The 22,754-nt window shown below is 37.6% G+C and overlaps 1 protein-coding gene across 5 annotated transcripts in view; it reads left to right on the top strand.

The window, feature by feature from the left end:
- The window catches only part of ZFYVE28 (zinc finger FYVE-type containing 28), a 144,794-nt gene that overhangs the window by 102,253 nt on the left and 19,787 nt on the right, over window positions 1-22,754 (top strand). For 3 of the 5 annotated variants that reach the window (XM_084517165.1, XM_084517164.1, XM_084517168.1), the window contains exons 8-9: window positions 2,267-3,628; window positions 12,739-12,843. In XM_084517165.1, coding sequence (XP_084373291.1) covers window positions 2,267-3,628; window positions 12,739-12,843 — 1,467 coding nt within the window. The remainder of the gene's footprint in view (window positions 1-2,266; window positions 3,629-12,738; window positions 12,844-22,754) is intronic. The other 2 variants (XM_084517167.1, XM_084517166.1) reach the window with 1 other exon arrangement.

Raw genomic sequence — 22,754 nt, 5'->3', positions numbered from 1 at the left:
AGCAAGTTCCCTGGATGCTTGGCCCACTCTTACTCCTTTCCTTACAACTTGATATTAGAGACCAGTATCTCTACTTGATGGGCCTTGAACTGACCTCCAAATATCTTGTTTTTAATATCTTGTCTTTGCATATGTGAGAGACAAGCCTAAACCATTCATTTTTGTGTTTACTGTATTTAAAATAATAATAATTCTGTTTCTAAAAATCTCATTTTTCTTTCTTTCTGCTTCTGATATTCCACATCGTAGCATTTTTCTAAAAATTTATAAACTGATAATTTATAGCACAAAGCCTCACGGCAAAAATCATGCTGTTTTTTGTTGTTGTTGATTTACATTTGTATAATTCTTTCAAAAACAAATAATACAGCTCTCTATTTTGGCCATAAAACTTAAACTGTTCCCAGTCCATTTGCTTTTTATGGTGATGTTAAAACACTCGATCTCTTACAGACATCTGTTTCTGTTTAATTAAAGTTTTGACAAAAGAAAGGTAATATCATGCCATACTGTTTAGACAAAAGAAGTGTGTAGGTCATCTTAAATGTTTTAGTCTGCAAGATAGCAATATTGGTTTATAGCTATACAAACTAAGTGGGTATAAAGAGATTGTCCATTTCCCTCTATTACTAATACATGACTGGAAAAATGGTCACATTTGGGACTTTGAGATGCATATGGAACAACTGAAATAAATAATTCTCTATTAGAGAATATGGAAGCAGGTGGAAGGGGGAGGATATGGAGGTGCGCTTGTCTTTCTAAGGTGGTACTTGAATAAGCCTAGTATTTTTTCAAGTTCATATGATGCCTCTTATTTTCAGCCCAAGAATAAAAGCTTACTTTATATAAAGATGTTAATGAAATGGAGAGTACATAGCCACCACCACAACAAAAGAAAGCATATATACTACACTTATTCTACCTTTGAAGTGGTTATCTAAACTGATATATACATATATGTATGTGTGTATTTTTTAGATCGTATGTTAACTGATACACAAGTCAGATACCAGTGATTTTTTTTTTTTAGGTAATATGATATTTATTGGTAGTGATAGGAAAAATATTTGGCCTTTGAGGTAACCTTCATTAGTTGATGGAAATCAAAACATGAGATGTATTGAATGGATCTTTTTTTGGGGGTGCATGTGGTCTTCTTGTTTAGACTGAAGTTACTTCTTTAAGGGAACTCTTTCAATATGTGTGCATTATTATCATTATCATCATATTTTGCCAGCTGCATATCATCTGCTAGCTAATGACCTCTAAACCCATGAGGAATAGTGAACTCCTAGCCCCTGTTTAAGCGAAAGGCCTCCCATTTTCCATCCATTTATTTCTACTAAAATATACTTGCTGGTCTATGAAACAACTGCTGTTGACAACGGTTCTTGACAGAGGATATTTTTATATGCAGCTCCTACTTCAGAAGTATGGTATAAATCAAATGCAGACCTAGAATTCAGTGCTGTGTATCTTGTTGTAAAGTTATAAAGCATTTAAACATAAGTCTCAAATAACACTTTTTTTATGAGTGCTTGTAGTCCAAAACTGCAATACTGAGGACACTTGATAATAGTGGAGATGCTTTATGCCTCTAGAAAGTTTCGTAAATGCCTCAATGTTTGCTTTTAGGCCTGCCTGATTCTTAACATTGTGCAAAAACCTAGCTCCCTAATCCCCAAGTTGTGTTGGAGGCGGAGGAGGGCCAAGTTCCAGTTGCACTGAATAGGCTTCCAAGACATCAGCACTGCATAAGTGATATTGATACTTCTAATGAGTTCTTTTTATCTGACAATGTAAGGGTGTGAAACTTCTACTGTGCTCTTTTGTAGAATAATTTTCAGGATCTTGTACCATGGATGACAAATGTATTTTCTAACCAAAATCAAATCTGTGAATTAAAAAAATGACAAAGTATGTTCACTGTGAGTAACACTTCCACTCAAAATAAATAGGGAATGGGGAAGATCCATTTTACTTTATGGGTGTGTTTTGATTTGTTTTGGGGCTTTACGGCAAATATATAAATAATTTGGTAGCCTGTATTTGCATGAGTGTTCTCGAATTCAAGCACCAGCAGTCCCAAGTGTTCTGAATGTGAATGCAAAATGCACCCTGAGATATGCAGCTGAAAGTACTCTGTGTTCCCACGTTCACTCTCTGGATTTCTGTACTGACAGTAAAAGCTTTTTTAAAATGTGTAACGTCAGTGCCTCTTGTGATTGTGAATGTAATGTCACATGTTTTGCTTTACTTTTAGGGATCTACTTCAGACGTTAACTGAGGAGGAACTGCACACACTGGAGCGTAACCTCTGCATCTCTCAAGACGTGGATTTTCCTGTCAGAACAGATCCTGAAGTACCCTCTGTCATTACACCAGGCATAACTGCAACGTTGCCAGCCAAGGAGCTCTCAGCAAAAGCTGAGAACACAGAGGCTGAGCTGGCTTGTTCAATGCAGTATGATGAGCAGGAGCTGGAACAGCTGAATAGGATGGTACACAGAGTTGGAGATGAAATGTCTTCTCTGCTTTCCCCTCCGAGCATCTGTCAGTCCCCAGCTCACAGACCTAGCCTAAGAAATAGTTCTAGCACAGAAGCTTCACCAACGAGACACCATCTTGACAATTTAACTGATGAAGAGGACAGAGTGTTTTTTATGGATGACCTAGATGGAGCAGGAGAGGCTCTTGCTGGGTTGGATTCAGTAAGTGATACCTTTGCTTGGGTGAATAACCCTTGCCACAGTTCAAAACAGAACCTGCAATACAGAGATGCTCTGCTGTATGAGAACGGTCATCAGACAGAGGAAACCTTGCTTTTAAAAGATGCAGAAAGTGATGTAAGCAATAATAACAATATTGAAGACAGCAAACAGATGTCTGGCATCTCAGTTCAGAATTCCTGCAGCTGTTTGGAAGGTCCAGATTCGCAGTTATACCTCAACGGTTGGGATGCATATGCTGATGATGCAGAAATGGCAGAAGTGATAGCTCACAGGACAGGGGGAATGAAAATATCTGCTACTGTAATATTCAATCCTAAATCTCCCTCTAGCTCAGAATCCCCAGGAACACCCGAAGCAGCTATTAATTGTGTTCCTGGATCTGCTAATCCGTTAGCAAATGAGGAGGAGGATGAATCCCATAAACTCAGTATAGCTGCCACAAACTGTCTAATTAATTCCTGTGTGTGTTGTGGCAGCTGTGAAGACAGCAGGGAGGAGAATGTGGAAGGTTTAAAGACTAAACATTCTGCAGGAGGTGTTGTAAATGCTTCATACACGTTAGTGAAGTCTAAGGAAATGGACCATGTAGATAACTTGGACAATTCAGTCCCTGCACAGGAAACATTAAAACCTGAAACCTCTGCTTTGTTAGCAGAAAGAGACTTTGGCAGAGAAGAGCAAAATCTGCCGATCTCCTCTAAGTGCCTGGCACATTCCTCAGGTTCACAGGTAGGAGCAGAAAATGACTTGCAAGGAGAAGCAGAAAGCATCTCAAATCAGCAGAAGAGGTGGGAGAAGAGAAAACAGCTCTGTGAGAAAAAAGTAGAGAGCACTGAAGATGCTAGTAGCGAAAGAACAGCCAAGGAAGATATAAAATCAAGATCTAGTTCAAGGTAAGAGCAACTTGACTTTTTGGTAGTAAGATTTGCATACAAATAAATTCTTTCCTAGTTCTTTCGTGGTCTGTGCACAATTAGTGTTGATTTTAAAGAAGATTATGTTGAAGGATTTAAGTAGTTTTTGAATATACAGTTTTAATGCAAGTAGTTTTTTGTTGGTCTTCATCAGCTTTTTTTTTCCTTCTGAAAACTGTATCATTGAAATTAAGTATCCCAATCTTATCAGTTTAATGTAACTAAGGGTGCATTGCCACTAAATCACCTGAGTGGCCATACTTGTGTTTTGTTTCCCAGTACATGGGATTAAATTGTGACTGAACACGTTCCAACTCATATCTCTAGTTTCTTTTAAGAAAATAGAGCTTATCTGATCATGTTGCCTGTGGGCATGAGTGGATTTGTGAATAGGTATGTTGAAGGAGCCTAATAAAGTGCAGAAGCAGCTTTTAAACTTTATTAGACCATATCAACCAAAGCTGACAGAAGAGAGGTCACAGATTAATGTTAAAATCATTTGACATTAGTAACATAATTAACATTTAACAAAATTATTTTATTAAAATGAGGAACTATGTAACATCTGTTAAAGAAAATGCTACACTTCAAATCAACTTTGATTAGACACTGGGGTCCTGCTCTAGAACACCAGACTTTTTTTTAACAATTTTGTATTTTTATATTTATTTTGTTTTACTCTTTAGAGAATAACTTTTTCTTTTTTTTTAAAGGTGAGTAGTATCCTTGGTTTCCTTGAAGGATTAATACCGCAAAGCAGAGGGAAGAAATGAAATAAGTTACTATTGTCTTCTCTATTTCTGTGATGTTTTTCTTCCTTTGTACCTTACAGATTCAGTAGTGCAGAGACTGTGTGTAGTGCAGGATTTGTCTTTTATATGTGCGTGGAGTTCAGGATAACGGAGTGGGGGTAGCTGGAACCATGAAGCATTACTGCAATGTAAAGGGTGCAGAAATAATCGTAATTGAATTGCGAAATATTTCACTGGAGTGGAAATAGAATCAAGAGTTATTTGGGCCAGAGTTAATTCCTCTTACAGGTACAATATAACTTGTCATGCTGAAAACTCAACTTTTGAGAAACTACCTTTATCTTCCTCGTTATTCTGAATATTTGTGATCTTAGGCTTGCAACTATCTTCATATTCAAGGCCTCATAACAGAAATACTGAAACATCTTCATTTTAGGAAGTAATTCACAAACCCATTTGACATTTCATGCTTTTACAACACTTCAGATGGAATATTGCTTAAAAGTAATTATTGTAAATTACAATGGCCAGATAAATTATACATCTATTGCAAGACTCAATTCATTTAGCAGTTTTTTTCCTTGGGTGGGATATTTATAAGAGCAATTCTGCAAAATATAATAAAATTATATATCGGTGTTTTTTGTTTTTTTTTTTTAGCCTTCCATGGTTTGTGTTTGTAACAATAGTCTCTTGTCCACATCCTTGTCTGGTCCATGCCATTTGTGACTTTTTAGATCTCAGTCACGCCTTCCCATCCTGGTCTTTCTTTGAGGCTGGATGTCACAGCCTACACGATCGTTCTTTGTGCTGAAGTTGTCCCATAACATTCATCATTCCTTCTGTCTTCCCCTAAACCTTCCTTATAGGGGTTAGGGAATGAGAACTGCACAAGGTATGGGCAGACCATGGATTTTCACAGTGCCAAGTTGTTTTCTGATGATTTTCCAGTGATTCCTAATACTTGGCTTCGGACTTCTTGGCCTGTTGCAGAGTGGTGAATTGATGTTTTTTTTATGTTGTCTGCCAAAGACCCAAAATTCTACTTGTGAGCTCAGATTGTTCTGTGTGAAGCTAAAATTGTTCTCCCTGTGTTTATCCATTGAATTCTGCCTGCCATTGTATTACCTGTTACCCAGTCTTTAAGATCCTGTGCAGTTCTTCACTCTGCCGTTGTTCTTACTATCCTGAATAATTTGGCACAGCTGGCAGCTTTTCAGACCTCGCTCTCCCCATCTGCAGACCATATCTGAAAACAAAAACCCATGGGGTCCTAAATGACCTCCTGTTGTTCTGGGAGGAAGTCTTTTAACAACAACTCCCTGCTTATGGTTGAGAATTTTCACCCGTTTTGGAGAATTCGGCTTCCCCACGGTGTGTTATCCATAATTTTCCTAAAAACCTTTGGTGTGAGGTATTTTGAGAGATTGTTGCTCCTTTATTTGGAAATGTTCTCATACTATATATACTCCTTCAGTATGTTCTGCAGGAGATGGAGATCCTGGGGATCTACTGAGGACTTCACATTAAACAATTGTGTGTGTGTTGCTCTTTAGTTTCCATACACAATATGTCTATATATAGGGCTGGCTCTTGCCTCTGAATCACCAGTCACATTATCGGTAAAAGAGAGGATTCAGTTACCAAACACAACTTTGTGGGCCTTTCCTTACTCATGCTGCCTGGGTGGTGACTAATCGCTGCCTTTCAATGGGATTCTTAAATTGGCAGATCATATTAGGCTTCTGTGACTGCTCCCTATTACATGCTTGTGAATGCCAACTTAACCATAGGGGAAATGTTGGAGACATAGATTATTCTCAGAATGATGGACCCATTAGCTAGAACAATAAGCAATCTAATATACATGGAGTAGCTGCAGGGTGTACTCATTCATCAAATTGATAAATGTATTTACTTTCTAGTTACTGGAACTCAGAAACTCGGAAAAGAAAATTTTCTTTCCCTTGTCTGAATCAGGCAGCTGTCAAATGTGTGTTATGACATCAACTGCTTCTTCTAGCAAATCCGTCCTTATACTGTGCAATATGACATTATTAGTATCGTTCCAATGGTCCTGTCGGGTTTATCGTAATTAATCCTTTAAGTCTGAACTACCTTTATTCCAGGTTTTTCGATCTTGCCTCAATGTTCAGTGGAGTTTAAAGTAAGGATTAAATTCTCTTCTGCATAAGATCTGTGTAGCAACATCTTTACTAGTCTGGTTTTATGGCATAGCTGACGTCGTTTCCTCTTTTTCCATTATTTGCTTGCAAGTATCTCAAAAAAAAAGCACAAGGGACACTGAGAGTCTTGGGCAGTGGGATTGATGATACGCAAATATGAGAGAAGCACTGGCAAAAATGTGGTCAGTATCTGATCTGATGCAAGCACAATGTTAGAAGGAAAGGCTGTGGTAGCAAAACAAACTGTTATGAAGAGGAAATAACGTAAGAAGAAAACCACAGAACAAAGTGGCATTTTGTATTTTCGGGTAAAAGGGCATACTTTAACATGAAAGAGAAGCTTTAGATCTTTATCTGTTCTTTCATTCTTTTTTTTTCCTACTGGAAGCAAGCTTTACAGATTTTTGAAATGCTCATTATTCTATCATAGCATTCTCCCTTGGTTTTCCAAGGGAAGAATATAGAAAGATTGACTATTGTGTTTATTTTAGTGTTTTGGAAGTACTTGGCTTTTTTTTTTTTTTTTTTTTTTTTTCCAGAATTGATTTGTCTTGTAAAATTTCAAATTCTTCTGCATGTTTAGGGAAGTTTAGCAGCTTCTTTCCTATTGCCATGCCATCCTAGTGTTTTCATGTTTTAGGTTTAAATAGTTGGGTCTGTTGCATGTTCATTTATCTACATACCGTCCTGTAACAGTTCTGATGTAAAAAGAAGGTTTTGAAATGCAGCTTCTCTTCTTTTCCCTGCAGGTCTATTATATCTAACTTAAACTATGCTTTTTTTTTCCCCCCATTTTCCTTGATGTTAATTTATTTGGTGAATGTACACTGAATGAAGCCTTTTACTGTGCACTTGAGACTTGGCAAAAGGAGCTGAGGTTGGTGGTGAGGAGAACTTCCTATCTTCGTGTTTTCTGCAAGCTCAAAGTGTTGGCTGTTAGATACTGGCACTGTTCACATTTATTTGTGGAGGCTTAAAAAATAGAATATTTTGCCATATGCTTTTGCAGGGTAAGGAGGAGGAATGAGGCATCCTCAGAAGAGCATGCTTTCCTGTTTACTGCTCTGTATTGCAAGTCTACAATAAGATGAATAATTTAATTCCTGCTTGGTATTCATGGTGTCCCGTTTCTTAGGTTTGCACCTCTGTACTCTAAAGAATGCCAAACTATAATATATTTAAAACTTTATTTCCTCAGCATGCATGTTAGAATGACTGGGAAAAAAAAACAAAGGAAAAAAAAAGATGAACACCTGTTTTTATACAGTTGGTTTCTAATTTTGATTTTTCTGCCTGTGTTTTATCTCTCCTTAGCAACATGTGACATGCTTATATTTTCATTAGAGCAACATTAAGACACTGTAGTCATTCCACCATGATAAATGCATGGAAAACAAGTATTTGGATTTTGGGGTTGGCTAGCATTCACGTAGTAATAATAACGAAATCCTTTCTAGCTTTTCTATTAGTTTATAGCATTTGTGCTCCTCTATCAAAACAAGTTTAACTGATGCAATCCATATTAAGTTGATTAAATGCATTAAATTCATGTTTTTCCTACAGTATTCCTATGTTTTCCCAATAATATTCCTATCACAGGAAGACTTGAGAAGATTGTGCCCGTCCTCACATGACAAAGATGCCTCTTCCATAAAAATGAACGTACAGCTGTGCATGTTCACAAAACCAAACCGCATCTGCGTAGCCATCCCATATTGATTAGTCTTTTAACTAGCTATTCAGGAGCAAGAAAATTTCTCATCAGCAAGAAGGAAAGAGTAGTTGATTGGGAAAAACATAGGAGCTTTTCAATTGCAAAACTTTGCTTAAGCAATCTTTTATCTGGCTTCTGATTGAAATTCCTCTCTTCCCCTTCTGGCTTTCTGTTTCTTTACTATGTAACCTTTTATATATGCAACTGAACAAACTCAGATTTAGTACAAATACCAGTCTCAAATTAAAAATGACAGTGTTTTTGACTTTGTCCATTGAACACCGATTCTGTGTGGTATCTGATCATGTGGCTGCTGTTTTGAAGCCTTGGCGTGCAAATAAAAGCTGTCAGTGTTTTAGAGCAGGTTCCATCTCCCTAGGACATAAATCGAATGCAGCAACAGGGAAGTGCATTAATTCTCAACATACATATTCCTGAAATTCATTTATGTGTATAGCAAGTACAACAAGCTTTTAAAAGGGACTTTTGGAGTGGATTTGGTATCACTGACGCATCAGGCTTCAGTTAGCTCTCGTGTAGCAGGAAAAAAAACAAGAAGAGAAGGTCTGTGCTAATTAACTGATGTAATGTGGAATGTAATTGGAACTCAAGTAATAAAATGCATGAAGAAACCGTTCTGTAAAACAATGAGAGGTTTAATTGAACTTTTTAAGAGGCTGGAGACACATTTCGGCAGAAAAGAGCACACAAAGCAGGAAAAAATGGCTTTAAATATTTATTTACTTATTTATTTAACTTATCTTCAAATAAGTGGTTCTCTTGTCCAGTTGGCCAGTATTCCATGACAAGAGGTGGTCACATCACCTCATGTCACCTTGCTCTGTTGCTTCAAATCTTTATTCTGTATTTTTATCAGAAGTGCTGAAGAGTTTCATTTTGGTCAGCCTAGATGGAGGTTTGATTCCAAGCTGGAATGTCATTTTAAAATTAGCACAGCAGGCATTTAAGACCTCACAAATGAAACAAATGAAACTTTTACCACTTACACAATTTAAACAGAGTCCAATGAATCCTGTGAGCGTGGAGGCCCAGTCCAACCTGGCATGAATTTCAAGTGAGTACAAGATGCCATGAAGTTCATGTTGCACGTGGGCTGGTGTGGAAGAAAGGCTTGGCTGCCCTCTCGGAGCCGCTGCCTGCTGCAGGACGTGTCTGCGTGCACATACGTTCCCTTCTTGTAATTGTGCTACCAAAGAACACGTGCCTAGCTAGTACTGGCTGGTGACAGCCACCATGAGCTGGGAAAAGCAGGTCAGTTCACCTCAGGATCCACCAGCATCAGTCAGACACTAATGAGAAGAAAACTGTATAAAGAGGTATCCTGAATCTGTGCATACTGAGGGAAGATGTAGTGAGTGAGTATGTCAGGAATCTTTGTGTCTTTTTTTTTTTTTGTTTGTTTTTTTTTAATACTTCACCATTACACTGAGAAGGTGTAGAACAGACTTCTCATTATTGGATTTCATTTCTCGGTACTGAATAAACACAGAATTTCTTGCTCTGTAGCATTCTAGTCTGAATATAAACCAGAAATAAATACTATAAATAATAAATATTTCTGGTAGAAAAATTCAATCTGTATTGGTACAAACAAGTGAGAAAAATATTTACAGATTGTAATTGTCCAAATGATGCGTCCTTTTGTACAACAAACTAACCTCTGTTAAGCAGGGTTTGTGTAAAGCATCGGCAAACAGTTTACATTGCCAAATGATTTCTGACCAGCTGGGATTTTAGTGCTGAAACCACTGGATGGCTTGGCACGGCCAGGCTCATACACGGAGTAAAAGATGAATAGAAAATGAAGGCTCTATGAAGCAGTTGACAATGGTAATCAGCTTTAAGATAAGGCTTAAAAGTAGATAAGATAGTGAACCTGAAAAGAAAAATGCTAGCTGTTATTTCTGGTGACTAGGTAGAGGTGAGGGGATTTAAATGAGGGGAAAAAGGTGTGGAGAAGGGGTGTGAGAGGCTTACAGGCTTGTATGCTGGCCTGAGAATAACCATGAAGATGAAAATACGTTATCAAAAACCTCAGTATTACCTTTAAAGTGGTGTTATGCCATTCAGCTCTGAGGTTACTCATCACATTTCCTTACTGTCTAGTTCCAGCTCTCTTCTTCGTTTTGCCTTCTGGCTTGGACATCCAATCCAAAATGTTAGCTCAGGATTTAAGGTGATTTTGTGCTTGGGACAATGTTGCTAAATATTATCAGCTCTTAACAGAGGGATGATGCTTAGGGTGGTGATGATTTGTTTTATTTGTTTTAGCTCATAAAAATGCATTGAATTCTTTATACGTAGGAAGAGTGTTAGCCCTTTTGGTTTTGAATAAGAGCTATGAAAAATTCAAATTCTAAAAAAATAACAAACACAAAACAAGCCACAACTCAACCTATGAAATGAAATTGAATTTAGGTTCTTAGTCTCACAATTTTGTTGTGTACTGTTGATAACAGATATTTTGTCTGGATTTTAAATATATCAGGCAGAGCTTACCAAAAAGCACTAAAGGAGAGCAAACCTTACATCTCTCGGAAGTGTTACTACCCAAATCAGCTGGCAGGATTGTTAGACTGGAAAAAAATGGAAATGATGGGGAGGTGAGAGAGAATGAAAGAAGAAGCTGAGTATGCTAGTTGTTCTTGTTTCCTGGATCTTGCTGTTCAAAGATTATTTTATTCTGAACAATACATTTCATCTTTGCAAGACAGCTTCTCCTGCTCAATCATGCTGTGAAATCGCATTTTAATGGTGTTTTTTTACATCATTTAGCTGCCATAAAACAGATAGCAAAAATACATTCTAGTAGCATGACTGTGTTGTAAGATTGGGTGGGTAAAGGTGATGAGGTATTAAAAGGGTAAGCCTTTGGTTAAATGCACCTATCTCTTCATAATGAGCAGAATTAGCAAAGGAAATTATGTAAAATGAATGAAAGTTAAATAGATTTTTGTTCAAGTCTGATAAATTATTTTCCAATTGCGACGGCTTTCCTTTCAACTAAAGCATGGTACACTAGGGATTTATTTTCAAATTGGCAGTCAGAAATGAAGAACATGAAGGTGTACATATTCCAAGCGATTAGTGGGAGGTATGCAAACAAATCCTATTATTTCTTAGTGGGATTAGAGTGCATACCTTCCATACACTGCTTTGAAGAATTCCCCTTAAGCGTTCTTCCAGACTTTTAGCTGCAAAAGCAGCTAGAATAGTAAATTTGGTAGAAGAAAAGAATTTAGAACATAGCTGGTCTGAGCAAGTACCCCACATACTCCCACAATTCAGTTAAGCCTAAGAAATCTGTTGGTTGCCGTGGATGAGTAAGGTAAAAGAATCCTGATCTATACAATTATATTTCTTTTAATAAAGATATTTCTTATGCTTCTCTCTGCATTGGCCAAAGATTTCTATTGACTGAACATTTCAGTTCAGCTGGCTTGAGTGATTCTCCTGCACCGCCTAGAGCTAATACAGCTTTGATATATTTGATTACATATTTTATCTAGTATAATTTAATTTTCTTCAGCTTGTGCAGTTTCCAGTGGCTGAGCAGTAAATTGTTACTGAAACAAAAATTGGTCTTTCCAAGAGAGTTCTGTCATGCTTACAAAACTTTTAACCTTCTAATCCTAGCTTATATGGATAATATGATGTAAGATCTGAAGTGATGTACTGTTTAAAAGCTTTTCCTAAGTCCAGGGATGTCAGAGACAAGTTGTGTACCATTAACTTAAATTTTTCATCATCTTTGACTTAGTAACTAGTGGATTTCCTCTGATGAAGTGTCCATGGTTTGTCATGGGACCACTACCATGTGCTTATCCAGTTGGTTTGAAGCACAAGCTTGGGGTACGTGTATAGCAGCTGTAGGGACTGAGCGAATTAGGGGTGGGTATATTATCCTCATCTCCTTACTGAAGAGTCAGCTTTCTGCTTTTTCTCTTGGACTTTTTCCTTCCCATTCTCATTCTGTGGAAATTTAGATAAATTAGTTGTGGTATTACAGAAGCTCTTGAAGCTTATTTGTGTCTTGCTTGAAACCCACTGTGACTTTATCAACTTCCAATGATGTTATGCCTTTGTTACAACATTAAAACAGCATGGGCACATTCTTCTGTCTATGCCTTATGAAAATGGAAGATCCTTGCTTCTTTCCTGAGTGATGTAACTGCATGTCATAGATTAAATTGAGGATTTGTATAAGAAGTGTGTCCGCCAACTTTGCCAAATTGCCTGACCCTTTGGGAAGCAAACAAAATAGATGTGTATCACTTCCTTTCTTATTGCTATTTTTTCAAATAAAATTGTCAGTTTACTCCGATTTCTGTATGATCAGTGACAACCCATGCTTTTTCACTCTGTTTTTTGCCTTTGTTCTCTTCAGCAGTTCATTTTGTTTCCATGTTTTTTCAGTTCTCAGGATGGCTTACGTGATTCCCCCCTCAGCTCCATCTCCAGCAGTGACTATGAGAGTGTTTCTGTCACTACATGTAGTCTCTCCAGCATATACGCTCTGAGGTAATAACATCGCTTCACAGTCAGATTTGACTAATTGTGTTGGGTTACGGTTGGTTAAAAAATTTCATTGAATTAACAATCAAGTGACAGCAACACTTCTGATTATTCTTACTTGCGAACAACAGGTGCTGCTTTTTTTTCTTGCCTTTTTTTTTTTTTTTTTTTTTCCTCAGCAGTTGTCTTCAGTGCTGCGGTGGAGAGGCAACTATTTACAGGAAAGTTTCAATGCATGTAGTGCTGAACTGTATGGTATGCTGGTGATCTCCCTTTTATTTGTCCATATAGCATTTTTTAAGAGAGATTTCAGAATTCAGCTTGAAAATTACTGAATGTTTGTCTTAGCTAGGTTTTGCCTTTCTAGAAAGCATGTTTTTTCCAATTCATTTTGTGTAGTTAAAATGAGGACAGCATGCCGCTTAATAATTTAACTCCCAAAGGTGTTTTTTTTTTGGCTAAAGTTGTTAAGAATACTGGTTTATATTCTCATCTGAGCCTGCATGTGAAGGCCTTAACTTTGTTTTGTGCAGAGCTCCTACTGTGAATAATAGAGGAATAAAGGTATGGGAAAAATATATCTTACTAAAACAGAAATCTGAGTTCTTTGGCTTTTTTCAAGGGATGCATGACATACATGTATGTCATCTGTTGCATACGTTCTATGCAATAATGTTATTACTCTGGTACAGGTAGAGAGATACCACAGTATCAGTCAAGGTACATCTTCCATTGCTTCTTGCCCTGCCTTTTTCATCCATACATCTCTATCCAGCAATTTTCATTTTAACTCCATGAATACCAAATTTTGTCTAGGTTGAGGGAAAGAAAGAGGGTAAAAGGCCTTTTCCTATAGTGGTAAAGGAAATAAGACAAAGTGTTTTTTAGGATGTGTCCACAATCAGGCTCTTTTTTTTTTTTTTTTTTTTAAGAATTCCATATTTTAAAAAGTCAAATAAAGAAAGGAAGATGCAACTAGAACTGGTTTTCATGTTTTTAATTTTGAAATACACTTTTAACTATGCTTCAAACAAAACTCAGTTTACCACCATGCAGTTGCCCTCTGTTAAATATTTTAACATGTAAGAGACTATCCCACACAGAGCCGTCTGAATGGACAACAGAAGTAACTTCTGTTATTCTTTAGGCATAACTGAAGCAGAATAAGTAAGTTTTCATTAGGTGTGCCACCTTTTTTCAAGACCTTAATGTATTGCCTTCATATATCAGTATTGTGCTTGTCACTGTATTTAAATATCTTGACGCTTAGGTAATTAGATCTGTCTATTCCCTTTTTTCAAATTTTATATTTCTGAGGCTTGGTTTATAAGGCAATTTTTTTAGGCTGTTGTCCACTGAATTATAGCATTCTGTCATCCCTGGGTGTCATCCAGGAATTCAAGTTACCTATTTTTCTGTATCTCATCCACGTTGCTAGAGATCTAGCTATTATAGTTGATGGTCCAATAAAATAGTAATTGCCTGATTGACTATACTGGTATAAATTTCCCCTTTTGAAATACTTACACAGCTTAGTTTGAAAACAGAAAAAAAGCTCAGAAGTCTGACTGCTTCAGAGAAGCACGTTCCTAGATCTGTGTGCATAGAAAAGGAATATTCAACACATCTACTTGTATTATATTGTTACATCATTTGTCTACTGCAACAAGAATGTTCTTTGCAAAGACCATCTCTACAGAATGTTATTTTCTGAAGTAACCAAGTTCTTCCTGATGTCATGTGCATAGCCAAAATAATATTTAAAGTATTTTTTTTCCCACTGAGATATGCCATTTTACTGTCTTTAATTCCTTGCAGTTTTCACTTGTAATCGTAACAGGAACTGAAATGTTACGCTTTCAATTTTATCTGAAAATTAATTAGCTAAACGCAGAATTCATAAAATGCATTTATTTGGCCTTTCCCATAAATCATAAACAATTCCTCTATGCTATTACAATAGCTATAGGTTAAAGTGGGTAAGCAATGCTGAGGCTGAAAGCCTTGTTGTCAGATGGCAGTGTCTTTTGGAAGTAGCTGACTGCCTTCAACAGTTTGGCTCCAGTAGCAAAAACAGCTTAGCGTGTAGAGTTCAATGAACTACCAGTATATTAAACAGCGTAGATGTAATGGATTTGAAACAATGAAGTATAGTATATATGGAATTACATATATCTATATATTTATTGTTTTCCAAATTGAGAACCACGGAGAAAATTTTATTTTCAACTGGGAAGAAAAAGCTGGTGAAGACCATGGGATCCAATTGGGATCCTGTAAAGGAGGCTTATACTAATCAGCACTTTCCCATGTAATAGACTTTCCCATCATCAACCAGTGGTGTAGAATTTCTTTGAGCTACATTCATCCCACCTAACTTTAGGCACCAAGGTGATACAACTAAATTAGGAGTTTTGTTTCTCAAGTTTCTGTGTTCAGTCAATGGAGAAAAGCAGAATCCTCAGATAAGTGTGTATTCTCTTGAAATGCATCTGGGCCAAAGATTTTCAGGCTTTTATCAGAACTATGATTGTATGCTTTGATTACTGACTGTGCTGATGCAGTAATTTGAAAAAAAAAAATATTTGCTTGAAGGTTTCTAGAGCACAAATTGAAGTACAAAAACTATATATATAGTGTGTGTATTTATATATACGCATACATACAAGGGGTGAGAGTGGTACAGAGGATTCCTGAAATGGTTTTGCTAGTGGAAGTTTGATTTCATTGGAGGCAGATCTTTGTGGAAGGTTCCTTCTTCTAGCCTCAGAGATCTGATGGTGAAGAAGTTAAACTTTCAGCCCAGTTCAAAAAAAAGATTTTTTGCAAAATGTTCATTAAGCAGTATCCAGACTTGAGGTGCCTATATCAGTAGTCAACTTTCTCAGTGAGGAGTAAATATATTCCTTGTATTTCAGAAGGTTTCAGAGAAACTGGTTTTTATGCAGACTTGCATGAGTTTGCATAATTCCTGTGCTCCATCAATGTGGATGTGGACTAATGCTGCTGACTTAATTGAAAATGAGATGTTTGTAGCTACAGCAGGGAAGTGGCAATTGGTCTATTGTTTATATTAGCTCCAGGAAACAATGCATCCAGTTTTTTCCTTTTTTACTGGTATCTATTTCATAAATGTGATTTTTAGAATATTTTTTAATGTAACTATAGCTTATTGGATTGTAAGTAGGCAGCTAATAAAGTACAATGCTGGAAGCTTATCCATTTCGTTGTCAGAAGCACTAAAGTCAGTGGCTTTTAAAAATAAACTGTTTGCAGAAATTTGTTTGTCTGTAAGCTTTCAACATGCATTAAAATTATCAGGCAAGATCCTGAGGGAGCCATTAATTTGAGTGGAAACCGAAGCGAAGGCTATTCATATGCTAACTGAATGAGATGGCTTGATAAGCTTAAAGCCAAGAATGAACTCAAGTTCTTTGAACGAGTGGAGGAAGAAAATGGCCACAAAAACATTGTTTTGGGAATGGTGAGGGAAAAAAGTGAGATGGAAGCAAAACAAGGTAGGGACTACTAGTTGATTTTGAGCCTTGTTGGAATTTTTGTCAAAGACAATGCAAGGGAAGAAGAAATAGCAACAAGCAATTTGCCTGCCTGAAGAATGTGGAAAAGCCCATTTCTTAATTTTAAGGCTATGACACAGTAAATGACAACTTGAAACAGTAACTTTAGAAAGTAACCTTAATGGTACAACGGATGTCTTCACTGGTCAGCAGTCCCTTTTTTTGTGTTTATCTTTGTGGCTTAAATATCAGTGTTTTGTAATATTATTTGTATAATTTTTGGCATTTACAAAAAATGGTAGTGAATTTTTAGCCTGTGTTATTTACATTCTGGAAAGGGAGGTGTCTGAAGTGCAATATGTGACTGAAGCCAAAGCGGCCAGAAATTAGCGCGGGATGTTTATGGGGCTCTTGGTTAGAATATCTCGATCCGCCTGTGTGTGGGCTGAGCCCAAGCTCGCTGGATGTCCTTGAAGGATATCTCTGACTGTATGGCATATGCCGAGTATGGCCCTGTTAGAACAAACACACACGTGTGAAACCAAGCGGGGAAGGTTATCTTGGTATGTAAGTGAGAAGGATGAAATTTTGATTACTGCTTCAGAACTAGAGGGGGTTTTGCCAAAGCCTGTTGGAAGTTGCCTTGCCTGTCAGGTCCTGTGGATGGGTGGTGCCTTACAAACCCAGGTGCTTCACTGGGCTTTCCATCAGCAGAAGTCAGACCTCGGAGAGGATGCTAAAAGTCAAGGTAACTTAGTTGTTCAGCAGGACTTTAATTAAACTAGGAGAATTCACTTCCTTCATCTCATGGTCCAGACTTATCCATTGATCTGTCCTATAAAACTACAGTGCAGATTACTTGCCCACAAATTTTAACAGACATCACACCTGCTCCTGGGGATCCAGAAGCTGGTAGTGAGGGGCACAAGAGATGTGCTAGCCATCTATTTCAATTCATGAGTCTCAGTCAACCTGATCAGCTCTTTCCCCAAATCATCCCTCTTGCAGTTTCATCATCACATTTGTTTAACCTATAAAAAATAACAGATTAATTCAGCATTAATATTTGGTGCTGTCATTTTTTGATTTGATCAATGCATTGCTGTAGATTTTCCTTCCCCCTTTTTCCATAAAGCTCCACTTTATGGCGAGGCTGTTTGTAACTGGAAAAAGGCTGGTGATAATTGCCCTACATGGCCTGTACAGGAGTCACAGAAATAAAGAGCTCAGCGGGAAGAACTGTAGGATGAGAATGGGTTTTTATACCTTGAGAAAATTCGGATGACTCCTGAAACAGGTGCCATTCCTTCCCTAATGGTTTTCAACCCCAAATTGGCTCTGTATGTTTTAGGCATTGCGAGTCTGTGCTGTTTTGGACAGCTCTGCCACTCAAGCAGTGTGAGGACAATTAATATGCATATTAATATAATCATAAACAGGCTGCTGTGTGGACTCTTCTTGCTTTGCAGCTAAATCCCTTGCCCCACCAAGCAGCTGAGCAGCAGCGGCAAAACAAAACAGTCATTACTGATGAGGTCTGTCAGCTTTTGCTTATGATTTTAGTCAGCGAGACATATGTGACTGCAGCAGATGTCTCCGGTTTCTCACCGCCAGGATCCTTCTTGATGTGTTCCGTGCCATCTTGTTCTTCGCTCTGCAAGACAAAAATGAAATCTCCGAGTGGTGCAGCATTTTCAAAGCTTAGTGTTCCCTTTTATAGGAAATTCCACAAGGTATTTCGAGGTAGATTATATGCATATCTTGGTCGTGAGTAACAAGTCGCTGATGCAGATTTTATTTTCTTGAGGAATAACCCAGGCATCTTGTGTGAACTACCTGTTAACAAGAGCTTTTACAGCGGGAGGGTGAAAATTCAATTGAGTTGTTTTGGGTTTTTTTGGTCTTTCCTATTAAAATGGTAAAGCTAATGTTTTAGAGATGTTAAAATGCCCAATATGGTCAAAGTAAATTAAATATAAAATCTGTTACTTTCTGTGTAAACGAAGTGAAATAGGGCAATATTTTAAGCTGCCTAGCATCAGTGGCAGAGGCAAGGAGTCTGTTCTAGCAAAATTGCTGGACACCCCAGAATTTGCCATTGTGTGGCTGTAATCCAGGTGGCGTATTTGGCTGGAGACTGACACAAAGCAATCCTAATGGGTTAGTATTTGTGTTTCTACAGAGCTCGCTTGTAATTTTCATTTTTAGTAATTTGGCCACATTTAACTTATGTTCATTTTAATGATGTGTAAAATCTGTTGTTGAATATCACTTGGTGTTCCCTGTGCTGCTAATAGAACAAGAGTTATTGGCTCTCAGAAATTAGCTTTTATTTGACAGATCTTTTTTTCTTTTTAAAACTCCCTGACTTAAATAACACGCTTGGGAGTTGTGAGATTATGTGTAATTAACTAAAATCACTATAGTAACTGCAGGTTTGCAGGTTTTTTGGCAATGCCTAAAACCAAGGTATGTTGTAAAACCACAATTTATATTGCAAGCAAAAACAGAGGCTTTCCTCATACAGCAGCATTGAAGTTGAAAAATTAAGAGAAAGCTTTCTTTTCGAATTCAAATTTTAAGGCTCCACCTAATACTTTAATTAGCTTTCCTCAGCTTTGACTCCCACGGCTGGATACAGAATTCCTGTGGGATTCTCCTAGACCCTAGGATGCTTTAATGCTTCAGCTGGTTGTTTTATATTATGTTTTTAGGGAACCAATGGAGGCGATATGAAAACCTTGTGCTAATAAGCTTCCCTATCCCTCAGAGTTCCTCGTGCTGGAAGATGTTTCTCGGTGCCTCTTCTTCATCTCTGTGTCAGCCACACACAGCAGTTGCAATGCAGGAGAGCATCTACTGGAGCTGGATGCTAAATTAATTCACTTTTTATTAAGCCATACAGTATAGTTGCTTGCATATCACAGGGGATGTTGCAGAAGAGCTGTATGAAATGCCTTTCACTGCCCTTGGAAGTATTTGTATCCAGCATCAGCTATCCAGGTTCGGTATATCCTGTGTCAAGTTCTGGGTCTGATGCATTTTTATTATGTTAGATACCAGAGCTGGTATTACATATCGTTTCTACATAAGTGCTTAACCATTTCTGGTTTTCAATTTCAGTTTTTACAGTCTAGGATTATTTTTAAAGTTTAATTATCTCTGTGCTTTAATCTCATACTGTTTGCTCTTTTGCAATGTGAGTGAATGCTTCAGAGCTTTAAATGCATGTTTGATTACAGGGAAGTGTTAGAAAAAACATCGTGGTGGAACTGGGAAAACTCCTAGTAGATTCTAAACAATTCTAAATTCTTGCATTTTCAGTTGTAGTTTTTCTTGAATTTTACAATGTCTTATCTTGCAGGTCTTATCCTTTTTTGGTGTAAGTTTTTAAGGATAACAGTAAAAAACGGTACCTTGCAAGTACCTGATATTAAATTTGATGGTAAGAAGGCAGCCTTGTTGGTTACTCATGCTCTAAGCTATTTGTTCATACATACTCACTCTTATATACATTTTATTCATGTTGAACAAAAAATGTTCTTTGAGAGAGAGTGTTGTCAAGGACAGTACTTCCTGGGCTCTCAATGTTGTTCCTGTTAATCCCCATTTAGAATACAGTATCATTGCATTTTTCTGAAAACCTGGGCCAGAATGGCATTGTTTGATTAAGCCAGTTGTCTAGCTAGAGTTTCTTATGGTTTCTTATCTACTTCACAACATGGTGCTTCAGCAGATGTGTTTTTTCAGATGTCCAGCATGGTAGCTACAACAGGAATGCCCTGCAGTTTCAGGAACTGAGGAAGGGTTCAAGATACTTCTCCAGTGGAGTGGGCAGCTACAGAAGCTGCCAGAGTGTGGGGCAGAGGTTGTTCTTGTTGACTTCAAACTCAGCATGCTGAGGAGGGAATGCTGAGGGATTTTTCCTGGTTGAAGGACCCATGGTTCATCCCACTTGGCAATTTATTTATTTTAGTCCGCCCACTTCAGCTGAAGGAAAAAACACTTGGAAGGGGCTTCTACAAATCTTACAGTGATGAAAAGATAATTCCCCTACAGTGGAGTTCAGAAGGCTGACAGCAGATGGGGCACGTGTCCTAGATGTGTGGGGCTGGGCACGGATGGTACAGGCGATAAGGCTGTAGTGCAGTCTGCTTCTTCTGGTGGTGCCTAGCTAAGTTGTTCCTGCTAGAGGGGTTGGCATGCAGTTCTATTATTTGTTTCTCATGACAATAAAGTTTTGAAGCCTTTGGAACATTTAAAGGGCTTTCTTTTATCCTCTTTAGTCTTTTTTTTTCTTAAAATAGAGAGAAAATACATAAGCGATTGCACACAAAAAGCCTCTTGACTTAATAAAACGGTAAGGTTAGGAAGTCAAGAAAAAAGTTTTGAATTGAAGCTTTTTTAGTCTGCTTTAAATGTAGCTTCTGGGATCATTTATTAAAATATAGTCCTTTGCTAAACAACCGTATGCTATTACCCAAATAATAAGACAAGTTCTGGATTTGGTTTAAATGACTCTAAAATTGGATGTGTAGCCCACCCTCTACACTTAAAATAATTGTAAGAAGCCATTAATCTCATTATAGTTTTCCTCCAAACCATATTAGAACTAGTACTTATTAGAAACAAAAAGGTTTTAACCTGCTGTTTATTGTATTTTTTGTGAGATAACCAAAAAAAGAAATGCCAGAAGTACTGCAAACAGCAGGATAGGAACTAGTAATTTTTTTTTGTACTTACATGGAGTCATACTTCTCTTATTCAAACCCCTATCATTTCCCTCTTGTCATTCCTCATATATTCAACCTTTGCCTTTCCCCAACCATTGTCTGATCCTTTAGATGGCCTTTGGAGCAGTTCTTTTCTGCAGAATGGAACCGGGAGCTGACTGCAGCCTTGAGGCACTTGTAATAGCTTAGGAGAGACCTGACTGACAGCTCGGTGGTGGGGTTTCCAGTTACAGCCCACGCAAGTATCAGTGGGATGAATGCACCAGTTACCAAAGTAGGTCTAGAAACCCTCTTCAGACAATTACAAAAAAAAAAAAAAAGTTTTTTTACTTAAAGTATCAGAAAATTCACATGGGAGAAAAAAAGCTTAAATATCATAGATTGGCTAAGGAGTGTATGATATTGCTTGTAGAACAAAAGAGGGGCGTTGTGCTAAATTCTGCATGAACCAAATCGAAAGCCAGAGAGCTCATGGTAATAGTTTTGAGGAAATCGCATACAAGTGTTTAAGAACAGAGTATTTAAAACATGCATATAGGGAAATTCAAGCACACAATATAGCTCTGCATTCGTAAGATATTGAAAAAGTGTGGCATTTTGAGCAGTGCACATGAGAGATTTGTTTAGGCCGAGTAGTGCAAGTGGATTGCTGTCATTTGAGTCAAAGGAACCGCACTGTTTTATTCTTTGGGGGCAGTCTCTCATCAGTTTGTTTAATGAACTGTGATCGTTACTCTGGAATTGACCATTGTCCCTTTGTAGAAGCTTTCAGCATGGTTATAGTCGTGATGTCCTTTTATGTAAATAGGAACATGTGAAATTGTGTTTGTGGTATGTATGAAAACCTGTGGCAGTGTTCACGCTTCCTTACTGTAGGAGGAATCCTACCTGAGGGATTTTGCCTCAAAATGTGCTACTCTGACTTTGCAAAGTGCCTAAACCTCTGCATCAGAATAGGACTATTTAATGCAGATATTTTGAATTCACTATAAAGTGGATTCACAAGCTTTGAATTCACAGTATAAGAGGCAAGTATGCTCTTCAAGTTTCTCTGCAAGTATATTGCATGCTACTTCTGCCTGTGCCTGTGCAGTTTGATGGAGGCTTCCAGGGCAAGTGACTAGGAGTAGCTGATGGCATGGGTATTTGTGTAACAGAAATGGAGTAAGGAGGGTCTCTGAAATGTGTGTTAGCACTTTTCGAGTAAACATCTGTAATGTTGCTCTTAGAACTTCTGAGTGTTACACACTTTCAGTTGGGATGGGTTTGTCTTGCTGGAATTTGATCCTTCTTAATTTAAGGGATCACTGACAGTCTTTTGAAATCTACGCCTGAAAATTAGTTGTAACTAAAAGCCTTGCCTGAGATCAGAAACAGAGGATGAGCTTACTTTCCTTTTAAAATTGCTGACATAATTGCACTGTTTGGAGTAGAAAAATACATTGAATTTTTTCTCCTTTGCAAGGAGTGACCACCTGGTGCTTTTGATCTGAGGCTTCTTAACAAAGTTATTTTAAAGGTTTACTATTTTGAGAACAGGATAATACAGTTGATTTCTTTATATTCATTATATCCGATGAAGTGATCTTCTAAATTCTGTTTATCTGCCCGTACTGTATATGTAATGTGTACTTCAGATACTCTGAAGGTTTATGTTTGTGAGTAA

The sequence above is a fragment of the Aythya ferina genome, assembly GCF_964211825.1.
Source record: "Aythya ferina genome assembly, chromosome: 4".
NCBI classification, from domain to species: Eukaryota; Metazoa; Chordata; class Aves; order Anseriformes; family Anatidae; genus Aythya; species Aythya ferina.
Note: the sequence above shows the minus strand (reverse complement) of the source record. Positions and strands in the feature narration are given on the sequence as shown.